At 42.7% G+C, this 20,235-nt stretch overlaps 2 protein-coding genes and 1 long non-coding RNA gene across 6 annotated transcripts in view; 2 read left to right on the plus strand and 1 right to left on the minus strand.

Moving 5' to 3' along the window:
* The window catches only part of LOC115167416 (multiple epidermal growth factor-like domains protein 11), a 268,878-nt gene extending 263,978 nt beyond the window's left edge, over nt 1-4,900 (minus strand). Inside the window, exon 1 of the mRNA XM_029721821.1 lies at nt 4,674-4,900. The gene's annotated coding sequence lies outside the window, so the exon portion shown is untranslated. The remainder of the gene's footprint in view (nt 1-4,673) is intronic.
* Nucleotides 4,901-5,967: 1,067 nt separating this feature from the next.
* LOC115166745 (DIS3-like exonuclease 1) overlaps nt 5,968-20,235 on the plus strand; it is a 55,144-nt gene continuing 40,876 nt past the window's right edge. For 3 of the 4 annotated variants that reach the window (XM_029720504.1, XM_029720505.1, XM_029720507.1), the window contains exons 1-4: nt 5,968-6,216; nt 6,774-6,927; nt 15,076-15,204; nt 15,688-15,823. In XM_029720504.1, coding sequence (XP_029576364.1) covers nt 6,087-6,216; nt 6,774-6,927; nt 15,076-15,204; nt 15,688-15,823 — 549 coding nt within the window. In that variant the 5' untranslated portion in view covers nt 5,968-6,086. Of the gene's footprint in view, nt 6,217-6,773; nt 6,928-15,075; nt 15,205-15,687; nt 15,824-16,375; nt 16,407-20,235 lie in introns of those variants that run through there. The other variant, XM_029720510.1, reaches the window with a different exon arrangement.
* LOC115166747 (uncharacterized) lies at nt 6,940-8,272 on the plus strand. Its single transcript, XR_003870355.1, has 2 exons — nt 6,940-7,356; nt 7,400-8,272. It is a non-coding gene; the product is annotated as an uncharacterized LOC115166747 (long non-coding RNA).

The following is a 20,235-nucleotide window of genomic DNA, read 5'->3' on the forward strand; positions in this document are numbered from 1 at the left end:
TGTGTACAGATTCTTGTGACATGGGGCAGTGCATTATCATGCTGAAACATGAGGTGATGGCGGCGGATGAATGGCACGACAATGAGCCTCAGGAAACTGCAGTCAGGTCAAGTACCTGGTGAGGATGACAAGCATGCAGATTAGCTTCTCACAGTGTGTGTGGAAATTCTTTGATTGTGCAAACCCACAGTTTCATCAGTTGTCCGGGTGGCTGGTCTCAGACGGTCCCGCCGGTGAAGAAGCCGGATGTGGAGGTCCTGGGCTGGCGTGGTTACACATGGTCTGCGGTTGTGAGGCCAGTTGGACATATTGCTAAATTCTCTAAAACAACGTTGGAAACAGCTTATGGTAGAGAAATGAACATTCAATTCTCTGGCAACAGCTCTGGTGGACATTCCTTCAGTCAGCCTGTTAATTGTACACTCCCTCAAAACTTAAGACGTGTCATTGTGTTGTGTGATAAAACTGCACATTTTAGAGTGGCCTTTTATTGTCCCCTGCACAAGGTGCACCTGTGTAATTATCATGCTCTTTAATCATCTTCTTGATATGCCACACATGTCAGGTGAATGGAATATTTTGGCAAAGGAGAATTGCTCACTAACAGGGATGTAAACAAATTTGTGCACAACAATTTGAGAGAAATAAGCTTTTTGTTCGTATGGAAAATTTCTGGGATCTTATATTTCAGCTCATGAAACATGGGACCAACACTTTACATGCTGCTTTTATATTGTTGTTCAGTATAGTTGTCATACATCTAGTTAGCCTGTTTCTCAGCGGCGTCGGCGGCAGCCCTACCTCGTCCTCCTCACCTAATTGGCTATTAAGTTCTTTTTAAAGTTAGGTGAATCAGGTCGGACTCGGATGGAGAATGTGTGCGTTGTTCAAGCTCGTGCCAAATTACCGAAGATAACCACATCAGCAAAGCTACCCCCTTGCTAGAAGGTCTTATGCAGCAGCAGGACTAGACAGAGACCTCACTGCCCGGCCTGACAATGACAGTGGCCTTGCACCTCCTCTTCTTCCTTCCCCCCGAGAATAGTGACAGTTCCTCTAGTGAGATGCCCCCCCCCCTTCTCCTCCTCACAGCTGTCGACTGCCAGAGACCCAGTGGCGCTCATGAGAGCGACCCCCCCTTCTGTGGACACTTGTAAATCTACGAGTGATGAGACGGATAGCCCCGACAGCGTGGAGTCTGAGCTCTAATGTGTAATATAATAGGCTACCAGATAAATACTATAAATAGCTATAGATAGGCTAGTAGGCTAGACTACAATGTCTGCATAAACAATCCATACTAAACTATTGTTTTGATGGTGGACTGGTTGTATTATTTGTAGTGGGGTGTATTCATGGATGCCAAGGGAAGCCAGGCTTCCCCCAAAAAATGAAGAAAAAACCCCCCCATACAAAATAATTGATCTTTCGTCTCTCTGTGTTTCATAAATTTCCTTAAATTCGCAAGAGGCTGAATGTATGTCACCGGAGAAAGCAGCCGATCAAATGAATCAGCGGCCCTCTGTCTCAGTATGTGTAGCGTATCTATCTGATGCTGTCTGGTCAACAAGAGTATGACATTGTTGCCAACCATAGCATTGAATGGTATGGGTGGCCAATCAGCGTTGCTCTAAACTGAGTGAGCTCAGCTGTGAATGGTCCTGGTGCACCAAAAAAAAGTGTCAAGGGAAGCGTCTGGATTTGGCTTCAGACCAATCACATCACATCCGAAGCCAAACTCATTGACAGAAAAAAAAAGTACATTGTTGCATCTCGTTGTGTCGTTGTCTTCTGGTGGCTGGTCCGAAAATGTAGAAAACATGACCTTGATTGACCATGCTGTAGGACATGGAACTGTTTGTTCCATCCAATATGTTTTGTGGACTTCACAGATGAAATGTTGCTCCCTGGTTTTGTAATGAAACAAATGTGTGGTTGAATTTATTCTGCCACTGTCTTCTTATCGTCTCGGCCTTAGGCCTATATATCACGGTGGCAAGGCATATGAACGAACAGGTTACAGAACAAACAATGCAATAGCCTCGTAATTGTTATGTAATTCTACTGTGTTACTTTACATTTTTGCTTTATTTTCTTAACTCTATTTCTTGGACTGCACTGTTGGTTGCACTGTTGGTTGTCCTGTGTGGCTCAGTTGGTAGAGCATGGTGTTTGCAACGCCAGGGTTGTGGGTTCGATTCCCACGGGGGACCAGTATGGAGAAAGAAATGTATGCATTCACTACTGTAAGTTGCTCTGGATAAGAGTGTCTGCTAAATGACTAAAATGTGTAAATGTTGGTTAAGGGCTTGTAAGTAAACATTTCATGGTAAGATCTATACCTGTTGTATTTGGGCACATGTGACAAATAAAATGTGATTTGGTTTGAATTATCACAACACATAGGTTGTAATATGGCATTTGTTCCTGGCTTGGTTTCTCCTGTGATTTCCCCCACACACACAACTACTGATTATTTGGCATTGAGAGACTGGCACAAACATTTTATGAGAGAGAGAGAGAGAGAGAGAGAGAGAGAGAGAGAGAGAGAGAGAGAGAGAGAGAGAGAGAGAGAGAGAGAGAGAGAGAGAGAGAGAGAGAGAGAGAGAGAGAGAGAGAGAGAGAGAGAGAGAGAGAGAGAGAGAGAGAGAGAGAGAGAGAGAGAGAGAGAGAGGACTGCTAAGGTAGGCTATAGGCCTACAGGACATGTATATTCTAAATAAATCTATTGGTTACTGATTATTATAAACTGGGTGGTTCCAGCCCTGAATGCTGATTGGCTGACAGCCGTGGTGTATCAGACCATATACCACCGTAGGCCTATAGCTTCGTGAAATATAAACGTTAGGATTAACAACAGAAAATGACAACCAAATAAAAAGAAACATTAAAACAAAGCTACTACAAGCACCACGTAACCTGATAGACATTTACATTACATTTTAGTCATTTAGCAGACGCTCTAATCCAGAGCGACTTACAGTAGTGAATGTATACATTTCATACATTTTTTTCTCCGTACTGGTCCCCCGTGGGAATTGAACCCACAACCCTGCCTTTGCAAACACCATGCTCTACCAACTGAGCCACACGGGATCAGTTCATTGATAGGCAACCACCTAGACATTGCAGTTTCAGAACCATGGACCGCCATCAGTAGTATATACTGTGTGAGTGGCTGATGCATAAGATTATTTTGGTTAGGTGGGGGGGGGGGGGGGGACTCAGACTTCGCGGGATTCTGGAGAAACGGCGCTATGCCAGTGGTGTAAGAACATGGTTAGTAAATGAGTTTCTCTTTATCTGACACATTAAAGGAAAGGGAATTCTAGCAATAGCCTAATTAGCAATACAGAATTAAAAAGCAGTTGTCATTTGAAATGAAACTGTCCTCATCTGTTCTTAGTAACCAAAAACAGCAACAGTACTAGAGCCTTAAGCCTAGAGCCATCCATCTATAGTGAGTGGTGAATCTGTCCATGTGTCACTATGCAAAACACCCCTCTATCTCTCTGCTGCACAACAATGACCAAATTTACAGCTTCCACACAGGGATCAATAGTGATTTGGTTGGTGCCTCATTCAACTTGAAGGTCAGAGCAGAAGAGCACGGGTCCATCCCAAATGGCACCCTATTCCTTATATAGTGCACTGCTTTAGACCTAGGTCAGTAGGACTCTGGCACCCTATTCCCTATATAGTGCACTACTTTAGACCTGGGTCAGTAGGACTCTGGCACCCTATTCCCTATATAGTGCACTGCTTTAGACCAGGGTCAGTAGGACTCTGGCACCCTATTCCCTATATAGTGCACTGCTTTAGACCTGGGTCAGTAGGACTCTGGCACCCTATTCCCTACATAGTGCCCTACTTTCGATCAGCTTTGGTCTATAGTAGTGCACAATATTGGTAATATAGGGAGCCTTTTGGGAATGAAACCCACCTCATTTTAGACCATAACGGCCTCCTGTCAGACCTCATCAACATGAAAAACCCTCCTATTGCTTTGTACATTCACTTTCTCACAGCAACTTGTGAATAAAGTGAACGTTCTCGAATCGTGTCCCAGAGAGACAGTGATAATTCAAGGGGATTGAACTCCAACGGGTTTCTAGGCTACTGTAAAATACTTTAACACTGTAACATATTTGATGTGTTTTATGGTTTTTCATAGGACTGTTGGGAGATGGGCTAAAGGAGATCCAAATAATCCAACAACTCATCAACAATACCTCTCAGCTGGAGGTGTGATGATATAACGTGGTCTTCTTTAGATATAAGCACTTCCTGTCTCATTGTTATGTGGCAACATGCTAATAACGTGGTAATTCTAATCAAATGCAGAAATGACCCCTTAAAAAATGCACTCGAATAGAAGCAGATAGGCTACAAAACACAATTCAACCTCAAGGAAGCATACACACAAACACAATACTTTTCAGCATCAATATCTCTGAGGTACCAATCACATTATAGGCTACTCTATCACACCGCAACTAATTAACAAGCATAATCAGACCTTGCAACAACACTTGAGACATAGCAATTATCTCAGCAGCACTTGAGACGTGACACTTACCAAAGACGAGCAATTAATGGACATTAAAACAGATTCTGGAGAACTTTGCTGAACTCAATGGCATCAGAAAAATCCCGAAGAGAGAGCAGCCTACCTTTTCTGTGTTCTGTGATCTCTTCCTTCCCAGTGACAGTCTTTAGCTGTGTAGCCTATCGTTCAACAGTGTCGTAAGCACCTGGTAAATAAACAATAATATTTTTCCTGTGACGAAAGTCGATTCAATAGTGGATAAATTGTCGCGTAAGGTTGTACAGTCAAGCCCCTAAAAGCTTCATTTATCTTGGCTCCTCACTTCTGTCGCGCATCGCCTCTATCCTCACTGCAACCGGCGCAGAGCGCGGAGCGTTTAAATACCCGTGACGTCAGGAGGGCTCTCTGGTTCCAGGGTCAGTTCACACTGAAGGCTGTCCATTCACAAAGGCATAAATAGCTGCTTCTCGTCAGTTTGAAAATAGATGCAGTGTTTTTTTTTTCTTCCAATTTTTAATTGTTATTTAAATTAACTTCCTGAATTGACTTACTTACGAATTGACCAGCCCTGCATGGACATGTGCCCATTCATAAATATATATTTAAATATTTTTTATTTATTTTACGTTTATTTAACGAGGCAAGTCAGTTAAGAACAAATTCTTATTTACAATGACAGCCTACCAAAAGGCAAAAGGCCTGGGATTAAAATAAATAAATAAATAAATATAAATATAGGACAAAACACACATCACAACAAGAGAGACAACACTACACTACATACAGAGACACCTAAAACGGGGACGGGGCCTGGGATTAAAAATGTAAAATAAATTAAATAATATCACGCAATATATCGATAATAATTAATTATAACACCAAAAGATCACATTGGTTTGGATATGATCATTATACAGTTTGATTAACTCACATCAAAAAAAAAATAATTTGCATAGAACATTAACATCGGTGGAGAAACAAACTTTTGCATATTACAATTACAATATCACAATTAATCAGTTGAGAGCTCAGTCATCAGTGCAATTCGCTTTGGCTTTAAATAGACTTAGATTTAGAATGACTTTATTTTCCAAAGGGAATTTAATTTCTGGTGTCGGGGCAGGGATATACAAGCACATCTACCATTAGTCTCATGACAGCGCACTGCATCCAACAAAGGTTAAAACTGGACATGTTAACATATTTTTTTCCGCTTTTCTAAACACACTGGAATTTATCATTTGTAAGAAAAAAAATCTATGCGTGTGTGTGTGTGTGTGTGTGTGTGTTCGTGTGTGTGTGTGTGCGTGCGTGTTCGTGTGTGTGTGTGTGTGTGTGTGTGTGTGTGTGTGTGTGTGTGTGTGCGCGCGGAATTGATGACGTCAACTCGACGAGCCCGCCGCGGTTGCGCAGTTTGCTTCCTGGACTTGAATGGATTGTTTACAACTTCTGAATCGGTTCCCGCTTGTCTTGTCAACAACAGCTAATCTTTCAAAAACAATCTTCCCAAAAGCGTTTTCTATGAAGCGGGGTGACAATGATTAAGACCGAGAAGGTGTTGCATTTGAAGAGTTCCCGAGGACGGAAGGTCCGTGTGGTTCGGGAACATTATTTGAGAGAACATGTTCCCTGCTACAGCTCTCTCTGTCAGGCACAATGCGCCAACGGTAAAGTCAGGTTTTACTAAATAAAATACTCTATAAGTCTTCCTTTTGATGTCCTCAAATTTTAGGGAAACGTAAATGTAACATGCTAACTAGCTAAATTACAACAAGGCATAAGGTAAAACTATGATGTTTCTCTTTTGTATCACACAGTCACGTGATGATAGTTGTTAGTTGTTACACCGTAACAACACCTGTCACCCTTTTAACACCCTGTTCCCGAGTACAGTAGCAAGAACATAATGATGATGTTCATCACAGTAAAGGTAGATAAGACGACTTAGACTCCTGTGTTTACATTCATATAGCTAAGAATAGACGTGGATGTTGTTGACACAGTGTTGCTGTGTTTGCAGTGATCTCCATCAGGACATGGTAGAGTCTGAATCTGTTCAAACCTACAGAGACAGAGAGCACCCGCTCAAACACCTTCATCATACACTCCCTCTTCTAGATTGATTAGTTGACAGATTGACTCTCTCTCTCTCTGTCTCCCTCCCTCCTTCCCTCCCTCCCTCCCTCCCTCCCTCCCTCCCTCCCTCTCTGTTCTGTCCCATCAGAAGGCAAGGTGCTGTCCGGAGAGGTAACTCACTATGTGATGCCTGATGCAGGCGTGGCGAGAGACTTTATGGAGATTCTGGAGTTTAGAGAGATCCAGGGGATAGTGTTCACACAGACTGCCTGCCAGGCGGTCCAACACAGCAGAGGACGCAGGTACAGGAGCTACACGCCTACACCCCTCCAATGAGATAATTACGGTAACACAGGTTGAGTAGCTAAGACTACACCACTCCAATTACGGTAACACAGGTTGAGTAGCTAAGACTACACCCCTCCAATGAGATAATTACGGTAACACAGGTTGAGTAGCTAAGACTACACCACTCCAATTACGGTAACACAGGTTGAGTGGCTAAGCCTACACCACTCCAATGAGATAATTACGGTAACACAGGTTGAGTAGCTAAGACTACACCACTCCAATTACGGTAACACAGGTTGAGTAGCTAAGCCTACACCACTCCAATGAGATAATTACGGTAACACAGGTTGAGTAGCTAAGACTACACCACTCCAATTACGGTAACACAGGTTGAGTAGCTAAGCCTATACCACTCCAATGAGATAATTACTGTAACACAGGTTGAGTAGCTAAGACTACACCACTCCAATTACGGTAACACAGGTTGAGTAGCTAAGCCTATACCACTCCAATGAGATAATTACTGTAACACAGGTTGAGTAGCTAAGCCTATACCACTCCAATGAGATAATTACTGTAACACAGGTTGAGTAGCTAAGCCTACACCACTCCAATGACGTAGCCCATCTATCATATCAGAGGACGAAGGTACACTAGATCTAAATGCCCAATGGCACATCACCACCAGACACTAGTAATGAGACATCTACCATTGGTGTTGGGGCAGACAGTAGTAATGAGACATCTACCATTGGTGTTGGGGTAGACACTAGTACAGAACAGTACACCTCTCAAATGACTATGTCATGGGTACAGAACAGTACACCTCTCCAATGACTATGTCATGGGTACAGAACAGTACACCTCTCCAATGACTATGTCATGGGTACAGAACAGTACACCTCTCCAATGACTATGTCATGGGTACAGAACAGTACACCTCTCCAATGACTATATCATGGGTACAGAACAGTACACCTCTCCAATGACTATGTCATGGGTACAGAACAGTACATCTCTCCAATGACTATGTCATGGGTACAGAACAGTACTGTCCTACCAAGCAAAAGAGCAGTAACTGCTCATAGATGGAAACTGAGAAAAATGACTTCCAAGGTTTTTTTTATTGTCCAGCCAAATGAATTGTAGGCAGATCATTGGAGATGTGTTTATCTGTTGTCTTACTATGAGGTTACTTTTTATTCATATTCATATTCGTATTTATTCAAGTAATAATCACTTATGAAATTGTAACCCCTGCCATGACCCTAGACGGCAGTTACTGCCTTCTTGCTGGGTACACCCACTGGAATACGATTCCACAACGAATAGTTTGATACTTTTATCAGCAAAGAACAATAAATAATAGCAAGGTAAACTGTAGACACTGCAGCCCAAAGCTCAGTGACACCGAGGTAAACCGTAGACACTGCAGCCCAAAGCTCAATGACACCAAGGTAAACCGTAGACACTGCAGCCCAAAGCTCAATGACACCAAGGTAAACCGTAGACACTGCAGCCCAAAGCTCAATGACACCAAGGTAAACCGTAGACACTGCAGCCCAAAGCTCAATGACACCAAGGTAAACCGTAGACACTGCAGCCCAAAGCTCAGTGACACCAAGGTAAACCGTAGACACTGCAGCCCAAAGCTCAATGACACCAAGGTAAACCGTAGACACTGCAGCCCAAAGCTCAGTGACACCAAGGTAAACCGTAGACACTGCAGCCCAAAGCTCAGTGACACCAAGGTAAACCGTAGACACTGCAGCCCAAAGCTCAGTGACACCAAGGTAAACCGTAGACACTGCAGCCCAAAGCTCAGTGACACCAAGGTAAACCGTAGACACTGCAGCCCAAAGCTCAATGACACCAAGGTAAACCGTAGACACTGCAGCCCAAAGCTCAGTGACACCAAGGTAAACCGTAGACACTGCAGCCCAAAGCTCAATGACACCAAGGTAAACCGTAGACACTGCAGCCCAAAGCTCAATGACACCAAGGTAAACCGTAGACACTGCAGCCCAAAGCTCAGTGACACCAAGGTAAACCGTAGACACTGCAGCCCAAAGATCAGTGACACCAAGGTAAACCGTAGACACTGCAGCCCAAAGCTCAGTGACACCGAGGTAAACCGTAGACACTGCAGCCCAAAGCTCAGTGACACCAAGGTAAACCGTAGACACTGCAGCCCAAAGCTCAGTGACACCGAGGTAAACCGTAGACACTGCAGCCCAAAGCTCAGTGACACCAAGGTAAACCGTAGACACTGCAGCCCAAAGATCAGTGACACCAAGGTAAACCGTAGACACTGCAGCCCAAAGCTCAGTGACACCAAGGTAAACCGTAGACACTGCAGCCCAAAGCTCAATGACACCAAGGTAAACCGTAGACACTGCAGCCTAAAGCTCAGTGACACCGAGGTAAACCGTAGACACTGCAGCCCAAAGCTCAATGACACCAAGGTAAACCGTAGACACTGCAGCCCAAAGCTCAGTGACACCAAGGTAAACCGTAGACACTGCAGCCCAAAGCTCAATGACACCAAGGTAAACCGTAGACACTGCAGCCCAAAGCTCAATGACAACAAGGTAAACTGTAGACACTGCAGCCCAAAGCTCAATGACACCAAGGTAAACCGTAGACACTGCAGCCCAAAGCTCAGTGACACCAAGGTAAACCGTAGACACTGCAGCCCAAAGCTCAATGACACCAAGGTAAACCGTAGACACTGCAGCCCAAAGCTCAGTGACACCAAGGTAAACCGTAGACACTGCAGCCCAAAGCTCAGTGACACCGAGGTAAACCGTAGACACTGCAGCCCAAAGATCAGTGACACCCAGGTAAACCGTAGACACTGCAGCTCAAAGATCAGTGACACCAAGGTAAACCGTAGACACTGCAGCCCAAAGCTCAGTGACACCAAGGTAAACCGTAGACACTGCAGCCCAAAGCTCAGTGACACCAAGGTAAACCGTAGACACTGCAGCCCAAAGCTCAGTGACACCAAGGTAAACCGTAGACACTGCAGCCCAAAGCTCAGTGACACCAAGGTAAACCGTAGACACTGCAGCCCAAAGCTCAGTGACACCAAGGTAAACCGTTGACACTGCAGCCCAAAGCTCAGTGACACCAAGGTAAAAGGCAGTAACTGACATGAGTGATGCCAGTTGCTGACGTGAGTGATGCCAGTTGCTGACGGGAGTGATGCCAGTTGCTGACGGGAGTGATGCCAGTTGCTGACGTGAGTGATGCCAGTTACTGACGTGAGTGATGCCAGTTACTGACGTGAGTGATGCCAGTTCTTGACGTGAGTGATGCCAGTTGCTGACGTGAGTGATGCCAGTTACTGACGTGAGTGATGCCAGTTACTGACGTGAGTGATGCCAGTTGCTGACGTGAGTGATGCCAGTTGCTGACGTGAGTGATGCCAGTTACTTTTTGCATTTACTGCAGACATGAACCCCTATTTTCTCCATAACACAACACAATGGAGGTAGGATATTTGTCCACATGATAAAGCAGGTATTTCATGTATAAAAAAACTTATCATAACTAATTTTTGACCAAATGTGCAGTTACTGCACTTTTGCTTGGTAGGGCAGAGTAGACCTACACATTATGACATATCTATCATAGTGGAGGACACCTGTGTATTACACCTATATCTTATGACATATCTATCATAGTGGAGGACACAGGGGTAGTAAACCTATATCTTATGAAATACAGTTGAAGTCAGAAGTTTACATATGCTTAGGTTGGAGTCATTCAAACTTGTTTTTCAACCACTCCACAAATTTCTTGTTAACAAACTATAGGACATCTACTTTGTGCATGACACAAGTAATTTTTCCAACAATTGTTTACAGACAGATTATTTCACTTATAATTCACTGTATCACAATTCCAGTGGGTCAGAAGATTACATTCACTAAGTTGACTGTGCCTTTAAACAGCGTGGAAAATTCCAGAAAACGATGTAATGCCTTTAGAAGCTTCTGATAGGCTAATTGACATCATTTGAGTCAATTGGAGGTGTACCTTCAAACTCAGTGCCTCTTTGCTTGACATCATGGGAAAATGAAAAGAAATCAGCCAAGACCTCAGAAAAAAATTGTAGACCTCCACAAGTCTGGTTCATCTTTGGGAGCAATTTCTAAACGCCTGAAGGTACCACGTTCATCTGTACAAACAATAGTACGCAAGTATAAACATCATGGGACCACGCAGCCATCATACCCCTCAGGAAGGAGATGCGTTCTGTCTCCTAGATATGAACGTACTTTGGTGCGAAAAGTGCAAATCAATCCCAGAACTACAGCAAAGGACCTTGTGAAGATGCTGGAGGAAACGGGTACAAAATAATCTATATCCACAGTGGGGACAAAACGAGTCCTATATCCACAAAACGAGTCCTATATCGACATAACCTGAAAGGCCGCTCAGCAAGGAAGAAGCCACTGCTCCAAAACCGCCATAAAAAAGCCAGACTACAGTTTGCAACTGCACATGGGGACAAAGACCGTACTTTTTAGAGAAATGTCCTCTGGTCTGATGAAACAAAAATATAACTTTTTGGCCATAATTGCCATCGTTATGTTTGGAGGAAAAAGGGGGAGGCTTGCAAGCTGAAAAACACCATTCCAACCGTGAAGCACGGGGGTGGCAGCATCATGTTGTGGGGGTGCTTTGCTGCAGGAGGGACTGGTGCACTTCACAAAATAGATGGCATCATGAGGTAGGAAAATTATGTGGATATATTGAAGCAACATCTCAAGACATCAGTCAGGAAGTTGAAGCTTGGTCGCAAATGGGTCTTCCAAATGGACAATGACCCCAAGCATACTTCCAAAGTTGTGGCAAAATGGCTTAAGGACAACAAAGTCAAGGTATTGGAGTGGCCATCACAAAGCCCTGACCTCAATCCCATAGAAAATGTATGGGCAGAACTGAAAAAGTGTGTGCGAGCAAGGAGGCCTACAAAACTGATTCAGTTACACCAGCTCTGTCAGGAGGAATGGGCCAACATTAACCCAACTTATTGTGGGAAGCTTGTGGAAGGCTACCCGAAATGTTTGACCCAAGTTAAACAATTTAAAGGCAATGCTACCAAATACTAATTGAGTGTATGTAAACTTCTGACCCACTGGGAATGTGATGAAAGAAATAAAATCTGAAATAAATCATTCTCTCTACTATTATTCTGACATTTCACATTCTTAAAATAAAGTGGTGATCCTAACTGACCTAAGACAGGGATTTTTTACTAGGATTAAATGTCAGGAATTGTGAAAAACGAGTTTAAATGTATTTGGGTAAGGTGTATGTAAACTTCTGACTTCAACTGTATCTGTCATAGTGGAGGACACAGGTGTAGTAGAACTAAATGGCCAATGGCACATCCTCAACACCGCCTCAAAGACAGCTCTTTAGTTCTACACACAGCCACGGCCATGCCGAGAACTCTCTGAGGCGATGTGTAGTGTAGGCTCAAGTCCTAGTCAGAGGTGATCGAGTGACACTTAGAGGGCAAATAAGGCAACTTCCTCCATATTACCTTTAATAGAAATTCACCTATCGAGGGTGGGTAAAAAACAACCTCATTATAACACAGCTATGCTGATCAAGCTAAACAGGATGTAGCCTGTAGATGAATAATGTAGCCACTGCTGGTTATTACACAGCCCTTCTAACAGTATACAGCAACGGTTCTTATACATACACATACATTGGTGTTTGTTCTTGACAAAGTTGATGACTTAGTGTAAATAACAGTCCCTGCAGACTTTCAGCAGCCTCGTGCTGGTCGCCTTTTGTTCTGTTAGCTCCCGTTTTATAAATCTGTTGCATCGTTAACGTGATGAGGCTTCACTTTTCAGAGTCTTCGGTTTTGTGTGTGTGTGTATGCGTACGACCGTGTGTGTGTGTGTTGTGCTGATGTCATGCTGTGTAGTTGGTTAATTGCAGAGCTCTATTCACTACAACACACATGGGACCCCAGGACGAACCGCTGAGTCAGGAAGTCAGGGAGACTCTGTTATATCGACTGACACTATCCTGTTACACACTCTTTCAAGTTGGTAGGAAAGCTTTGTATTGAGTTAGGTTATTACATACTGTAGGCTACAAGGTTATTAGGCTACATACTGTAGGCTACAAGGTTATTAGGCTACATACTGTAGGCTACAAGGTTATTAGGCTACATACTGTAGGCTACAAGGTTATTAGGCTACATACTGTAGGCTACAAGGTTATTAGGCTACATACTGTAGGCTACAAGGTTATTAGGCTACATACTGTATGCTACAAGGTTATTTGGCTACATACTGTAGGCTACAAGGTTATTTGGCTCCATACTGTAGGCTACAAGGTTATTAGGCTACAAGGTTATTAGGCTACATACTGTAGGCTACAAGGTTATTAGGCTACATACTGTAGGCTACAAGTTTATTTGGCTCCATACTGTAGGCTACAAGGTTATTAGGCTACATACTATAGGCTACAAGGTTATTAGGCTACAAGGTTATTAGGCTACAAGGTTATTAGGCTACATACTGTAAACTACAAGGTTATTAGGCTACATACTGTATGCTACAAGGTTATTAGGCTACATACTGTAGGCTACAAGGTTATTAGGCTACATACTGTAGGCTACAAGGTTATTAGGCTACATACTGTAAGCTACAAGGTTATTAGGCTACATACTGTATGCTACAAGGTTATTAGGCTACATACTGTATGCTACAAGGTTATTAGGCAACATACTGTATGCTACAAGGTTATTAGGCTACATACTGTATGCTACAAGGTTATTAGGCAACATACTGTATGCTACAAGGTTATTAGGCTACATACTGTATGCTACAAGGTTATTAGGCTACATACTGAATGTTATTAGGCTACATACTGAATGTTATTAGGCTACATACTGAATGTTACAAGGTTATTAGGCTACATACTGTAGGCTACAAGGTTATTAGGCTACATACTGTATGCTACAAGGTTATTAGGCTACAAGGTTATTAGGCTCCATACTGGATGCTACAAGGTTATTAGGCTACATACTGTATGCTACAAGGTTATTAGGCTACATACTGTAAGCTACAAGGTTATTAGGCTACATACTGTATGCTACAAGGTTATTCGGCTACATACTGTATGCTACAAGGTTATTAGGCTACATACTGTATGCTACAAGGTTATTAAGCTACATACTGTAGGCTACAAGGTTATTAGGCTACATACTGTAGGCTACAAGGTTATTAGGCTACATACTGTATGCTACAAGGTTATTAGGCTACATACTGTATGCTACAAGGTTATTAGGCTACATACTGTATGCTACAAAGTTATTAAGCTACATACTGTGGGCTACAAGGTTATTAGTCTACAAGGTTATTAGCAGGGGTGGAAAAAGTACCCAATTGTCATACTTGAGTAAAAGTAAAGATACCTTAATAGGAAATGACTCAAGTAAAAGTGAAAGTCACCCAGTAAAATACTACTTGAATAAAAGTCTAAAAGTATTTGGTTTTAAATATACTTAAGTATTACAAATAAATATAATTTCTAAAATATACTTAATTATCAAAAGTCAAAGTAAAAGTATAAATCATTTTAATTCCTTATATAAAGCAAACCAGACGGCATAATTTTCTTGTGTTTTTAATTTACAAATAGCCAGGGGCATGCTCCAACACTCAGACATAATTTACAAACCAAGCATGTGTTTAGTGAGTCCACCAGTTCAGAGGCAGTAGTGTGTGAATTAGACAATTTTCCTGTCCTGCTAAGCGTTCAAAATTGAACGAGTACTTTTAGGTGTCAGGGAAAATGTATGGAGTAAAAAGTACATCATTTTCTTTAGGAATGTAATGAAGTAAAAGTTGTCAAAAATATAAATAGTAAAGTACAGATACCCCGAAAAACTACTTAAGTAGTACTTTCAAGTATTTTTACTGAAATACTTTACACCACTGCTGTAGCTGGTGTCAAATCTAGGACCATACTTCATGAGTTGCCCTCTCGATATTTCTTGTTATCTTCTCAACTTTTACGTTGTTTATGTAATGTCTACTATTTTAAGGTATTTATTTTATCACACTTTATATCAGCATAACGATGCACTTTGAGTAGAAATGAATTGTTTCTATCAGGCAGTACAACCGGCTACGCAGCTTGCTGAAGGACCCCCGTCATCACTGTATCCTGTTTGCCAATGAGTTCCAGGAGTATTCCTACTGCCCCAGAGAAAAGGGAGAGCCGCAGGACAAATGGCAGACCAGGTGAGTGGCTTTCCTACACCACCTCCTCCGTCTTCATCCTCCTTCTTCTTCTCCTCCTCCTTCATCCTCCTCCTTCATCCTCCTCCTCCGACTTCTTCCTCCTTCTCCTACTCCTCTGCCTTCATCCCCCTCTGCCTTCATCCTCCTCCTCCTCTTCCCCCTTCATCATCCTCCTTCATCCTCCTCGTCCTCCTCCTGTAAAACCCAATATTAAGCCAGTTAATACAAGTCAAGTTTGTTGCCATTTGTAGGTACATAATACGTACATTGGAATTGTGTGTGTGTGTGAGTGTGTGTGTGTTTAGACATCACTCTGTGTATGTGTATGGTAATGCAGGTGTGTCCTGTCTCCCTCCTGTAGGTGTGTGTGTGTGTGGTAATGCGGGTGTGTCCTGTCTCCCTCCTGTAGGTGTGTGTATGGTAATACAGGTGTGTCCCTCCTGTAGGTGTGTGTATGGTAATACAGGTGTGTCCCTCCTGTAGGTGTGTGTACCATGCTGCGGTGTGGTACCATGACCACCTGGCAGGTCTGAAGCCAGTAGTGATGATCACTGAAGACCAGACCGCTGTGGCAGAGTACAGCAGCCTCAACTGTGGTGTCTATGTCCTCTGTACACAGGTACACTATAGTATACAGCCTCAACTGTGGTGTCTACGTCCTCTGTACACAGGTACACTATAGTACACCACAGCCTCAACTGTGGTGTCTATGTCCTCTGTACACAGGTACACTATAGTATACAGCCTCAACTGTGGTGTCTATGTCCTCTGTACACAGGTACAACACTATAGTATACAGCCTCAACTGCGGTGTCTATGTCCTCTGTACACAGGTACACTATAGTACACACAGCCTCAACTGTGGTGTCTATGTCCTCTGTACACAGGTACACTATAGTATACAGCCTCAACTGTGGTGTCTATGTCCTCTGTACACAGGTACACTATAGTATACAGCCTCAACTGTAGTGTCTATGTCCTCTGTACACAGGTACACTATAGTATACAGCCTCAACTGTGGTGTCTATGTCCTCTGTACACAGGTACACTATAGTATACAGCCTCAACTGTAGTGTCTATGTCCTCTGTACACAGGTACACTATAGTATACAGCCTCAACTGTGGTGTCTATGTCCTCTGTACACAGGTACACTATAGTACACCACAGCCTCAACTGTGGTGTCTATGTCCTCTGTACACAGGTACACTATAATACACACAGCCTCAACTGTGGTGTCTACGTCCTCTGTACACAGGTACACTATAATACACACAGCCTCAACTGTGGTGTCTACGTCCTCTGTACACAGGTACACTATAGTACACCACAGCCTCATTAGGTTAAAGGTGAACTCAGCAATATGACATTATACACACAGTCCAAACCAGGGTAAAGATGGATTCAGCAATATGATCTCTCCAGGTACCCAAATGCCTGTTCTGTCCCGTTACCCTTCAATGGTGCTAACATGATTAAAGATGAACCCATGGCATACTGTATACTGGTCCTCTATAGGTGAATACATGGGTAATGAGAACCCTGCTGTATACTGATCCTCTATAGGTGAATACCTGGGTAATGAGAACCCTGCTGTATACTCCTCTATAGGTGAATACATGGGAAATGAGAACCCTGCTGTATACTGATCCTCTATAGGTGAATACATGGGTAATGAGATCCCTGCTGTATACTCCTCTATAGGTGAATACCTGGGTAATGAGAACCCTGCTGTATACTGATCCTCTATAGGTGAATACCTGGGTAATGATAACCCTGCTGAATACTGATCCTCTATAGGTGAATACATGGGTAATGAGAACCCTGCTGTATACTGATCCTCTATAGGTGAATACATGGGTAATGAGAACCCTGCTGAATACTGAACCTCTATAGGTGAATACATGGGTAATGAGAACCCTGCTGTATACTGATCCTCTATAGGTGAATACATGGGTAATGATAACCCTGCTGAATAATGAACCTCTATAGGTGAATACATGGGTAATGAGAACCCTGCTGAATAATGAACCTCTATAGGTGAATACATGGGTAATGATAACCCTGCTGTATACTGATCCTCTATAGGTGAATACCTGGGTAATGAGAACCCTGCTGAATACTGATCCTCTATAGGTGAATACATGGGTAATGATAACCCTGCTGTATGCTGATCCTCTATAGGTGAATACATGGGTAATGATAACCCTGCTGAATACTGATCCTCTATAGGTGAATACATGGGTAATGATAACCCTGCTGTATACTGATCCTCTATAGGTGAATACATGGGTAATGATAACCCTGCTGAATACTGATCCTCTATAGGTGAATACATGGGTAATGAGAACCCTGCTGTATACTGATCCTCTATAGGTGAATACATGGGTAATGATAACCCTGCTGAATAATGAACCTCTATAGGTGAATACATGGGTAATGATAACCCTGCTGTATGCTGATCCTCTATAGGTGAATACATGGGTAATGATAACCCTGCTGAATAATGAACCTCTATAGGTGAATACATGGGTAATGATAACCCTGCTGTATACTGATCCTCTATAGGTGAATACCTGGGTAATGAGAACCCTGCTGAATACTGATCCTCTATAGGTGAATACATGGGTAATGATAACCCTGCTGTATGCTGATCCTCTATAGGTGAATACATGGGTAATGATAACCCTGCTGAATACTGATCCTCTATAGGTGAATACATGGGTAATGATAACCCTGCTGTATACTGATCCTCTATAGGTGAATACATGGGTAATGATAACCCTGCTGAATACTGATCCTCTATAGGTGAATACATGGGTAATGAGAACCCTGCTGTATACTGATCCTCTATAGGTGAATACATGGGTAATGAGAACCCTGCTGAATAATGAACCTCTATAGGTGAATACATGGGTAATGATAACCCTGCTGTATACTGATCCTCTATAGGTGAATACCTGGGTAATGAGAACCCTGCTGAATAATGAACCTCTATAGGTGAATACATGGGTAATGATAACCCTGCTGTATACTGATCCTCTATAGGTGAATACCTGGGTAATGAGAACCCTGCTGAATACTGATCCTCTATAGGTGAATACATGGGTAATGATAACCCTGCTGTATACTGATCCTCTATAGGTGAATACATGGGTAATGAGAACCCTGCTGAATAATGAACCTCTATAGGTGAATACATGGGTAATGATAACCCTGCTGTATACTGATCCTCTATAGGTGAATACATGGGTAATGAGAACCCTGCTGAATACTGATCCTCTATAGGTGAATACATGGGTAATGATAACCCTGCTGAATACTGATCCTCTATAGGTGAATACATGGGTAATGAGAACCCTGCTGAATAATGATCCTCTATAGGTGAATACATGGGTAATGATAACCCTGCTGAATACTGATCCTCTATAGGTGAATACATGGGTAATGAGAACCCTGCTGAATAATGATCCTCTATAGGTGAATACATGGGTAATGATAACCCTGCTGAATAATGAACCTCTATAGGTGAATACATGGGTAATGAGAACCCTGCTGAATACTGAGCCTCTATAGGTGAATACATGGGTAATGAGAACCCTGCTGAATACTGATCCTCTATAGGTGAATACATGGGTAATGAGAACCCTGCTGAATAATGAACCTCTATAGGTGAATACATGGGTAATGAGAACCCTGCTGAATACTGAGCCTCTATAGGTGAATACATGGGTAATGAGAACCCTGCTGAATACTGAGCCTCTATAGGTGAATACATGGGTAATGAGAACCCTGCTGAATACTGAGCCTCTATAGGTGAATACATGGGTAATGATAACCCTGCTGAATACTGATCCTCTATAGGTGAATACCTGGGTAATGATAACCCTGCTGAATACTGATCCTCTATAGGTGAATACATGGGTAATGATAACCCTGCTGAATACTGAGCCTCTATAGGTGAATACATGGGTAATGATAACCCTGCTGAATACTGAGCCTCTATAGGTGAATACATGGGTAATGAGAACCCTGCTGTATACTGAACCTCTATAGGTGAATACCTGGGTAATGAGAACCCTGCTGTATGCTGAGCCTCTATAGGTGAATACATGGGTAATGATAACCCTGCTGAATACTGAGCCTCTATAGGTGAATACATGGGTAATGATAACCCTGCTGTATGCTGAGCCTCTATAGGTGAATACATGGGTAATGATAACCCTGCTGTATGCTGAGCCTCTATAGGTGAATACCTGGGTAATGATAACCCTGCTGTATACTGAGCCTCTATAGGTGAATACATGGGTAATGATAACCCTGCTGTATGCTGAGCCTCTATAGGTGAATACCTGGGTAATGATAACCCTGCTGAATACTGATCCTCTATAGGTGAATACATGGGTAATGATAACCCTGCTGTATACTGAGCCTCTATAGGTGAATACATGGGTAACGAGAACCCTGCTGAATAATGAACCTCTATAGGTGAATAAATGGGTAATGATAACCCTGCTGTATACTGATCCTCTATAGGTGAATACATGGGTAATGAGAACCCTGCTGAATACTGATCCTCTATAGGTGAATACATGGGTAATGATAACCCTGCTGAATACTGATCCTCTATAGGTGAATACATGGGTAATGAGAACCCTGCTGAATAATGATTCTCTATAGGTGAATACATGGGTAATGATAACCCTGCTGAATACTGATCCTCTATAGGTGAATACATGGGTAATGAGAACCCTGCTGAATAATGATCCTCTATAGGTGAATACATGGGTAATGATAACCCTGCTGAATACTGATCCTCTATAGGTGAATACATGGGTAATGATAACCCTGCTGAATACTGAGCCTCTATAGGTGAATACATGGGTAATGAGAACCCTGCTGAATACTGAGCCTCTATAGGTGAATACATGGGTAATGAGAACCCTGCTGAATACTGATCCTCTATAGGTGAATACATGGGTAATGAGAACCCTGCTGAATAATGAACCTCTATAGGTGAATACATGGGTAAT

Source organism: Salmo trutta, chromosome 29 (assembly GCF_901001165.1).
Source record: "Salmo trutta chromosome 29, fSalTru1.1, whole genome shotgun sequence".
NCBI lineage: Eukaryota > Metazoa > Chordata > Actinopteri > Salmoniformes > Salmonidae > Salmo > Salmo trutta.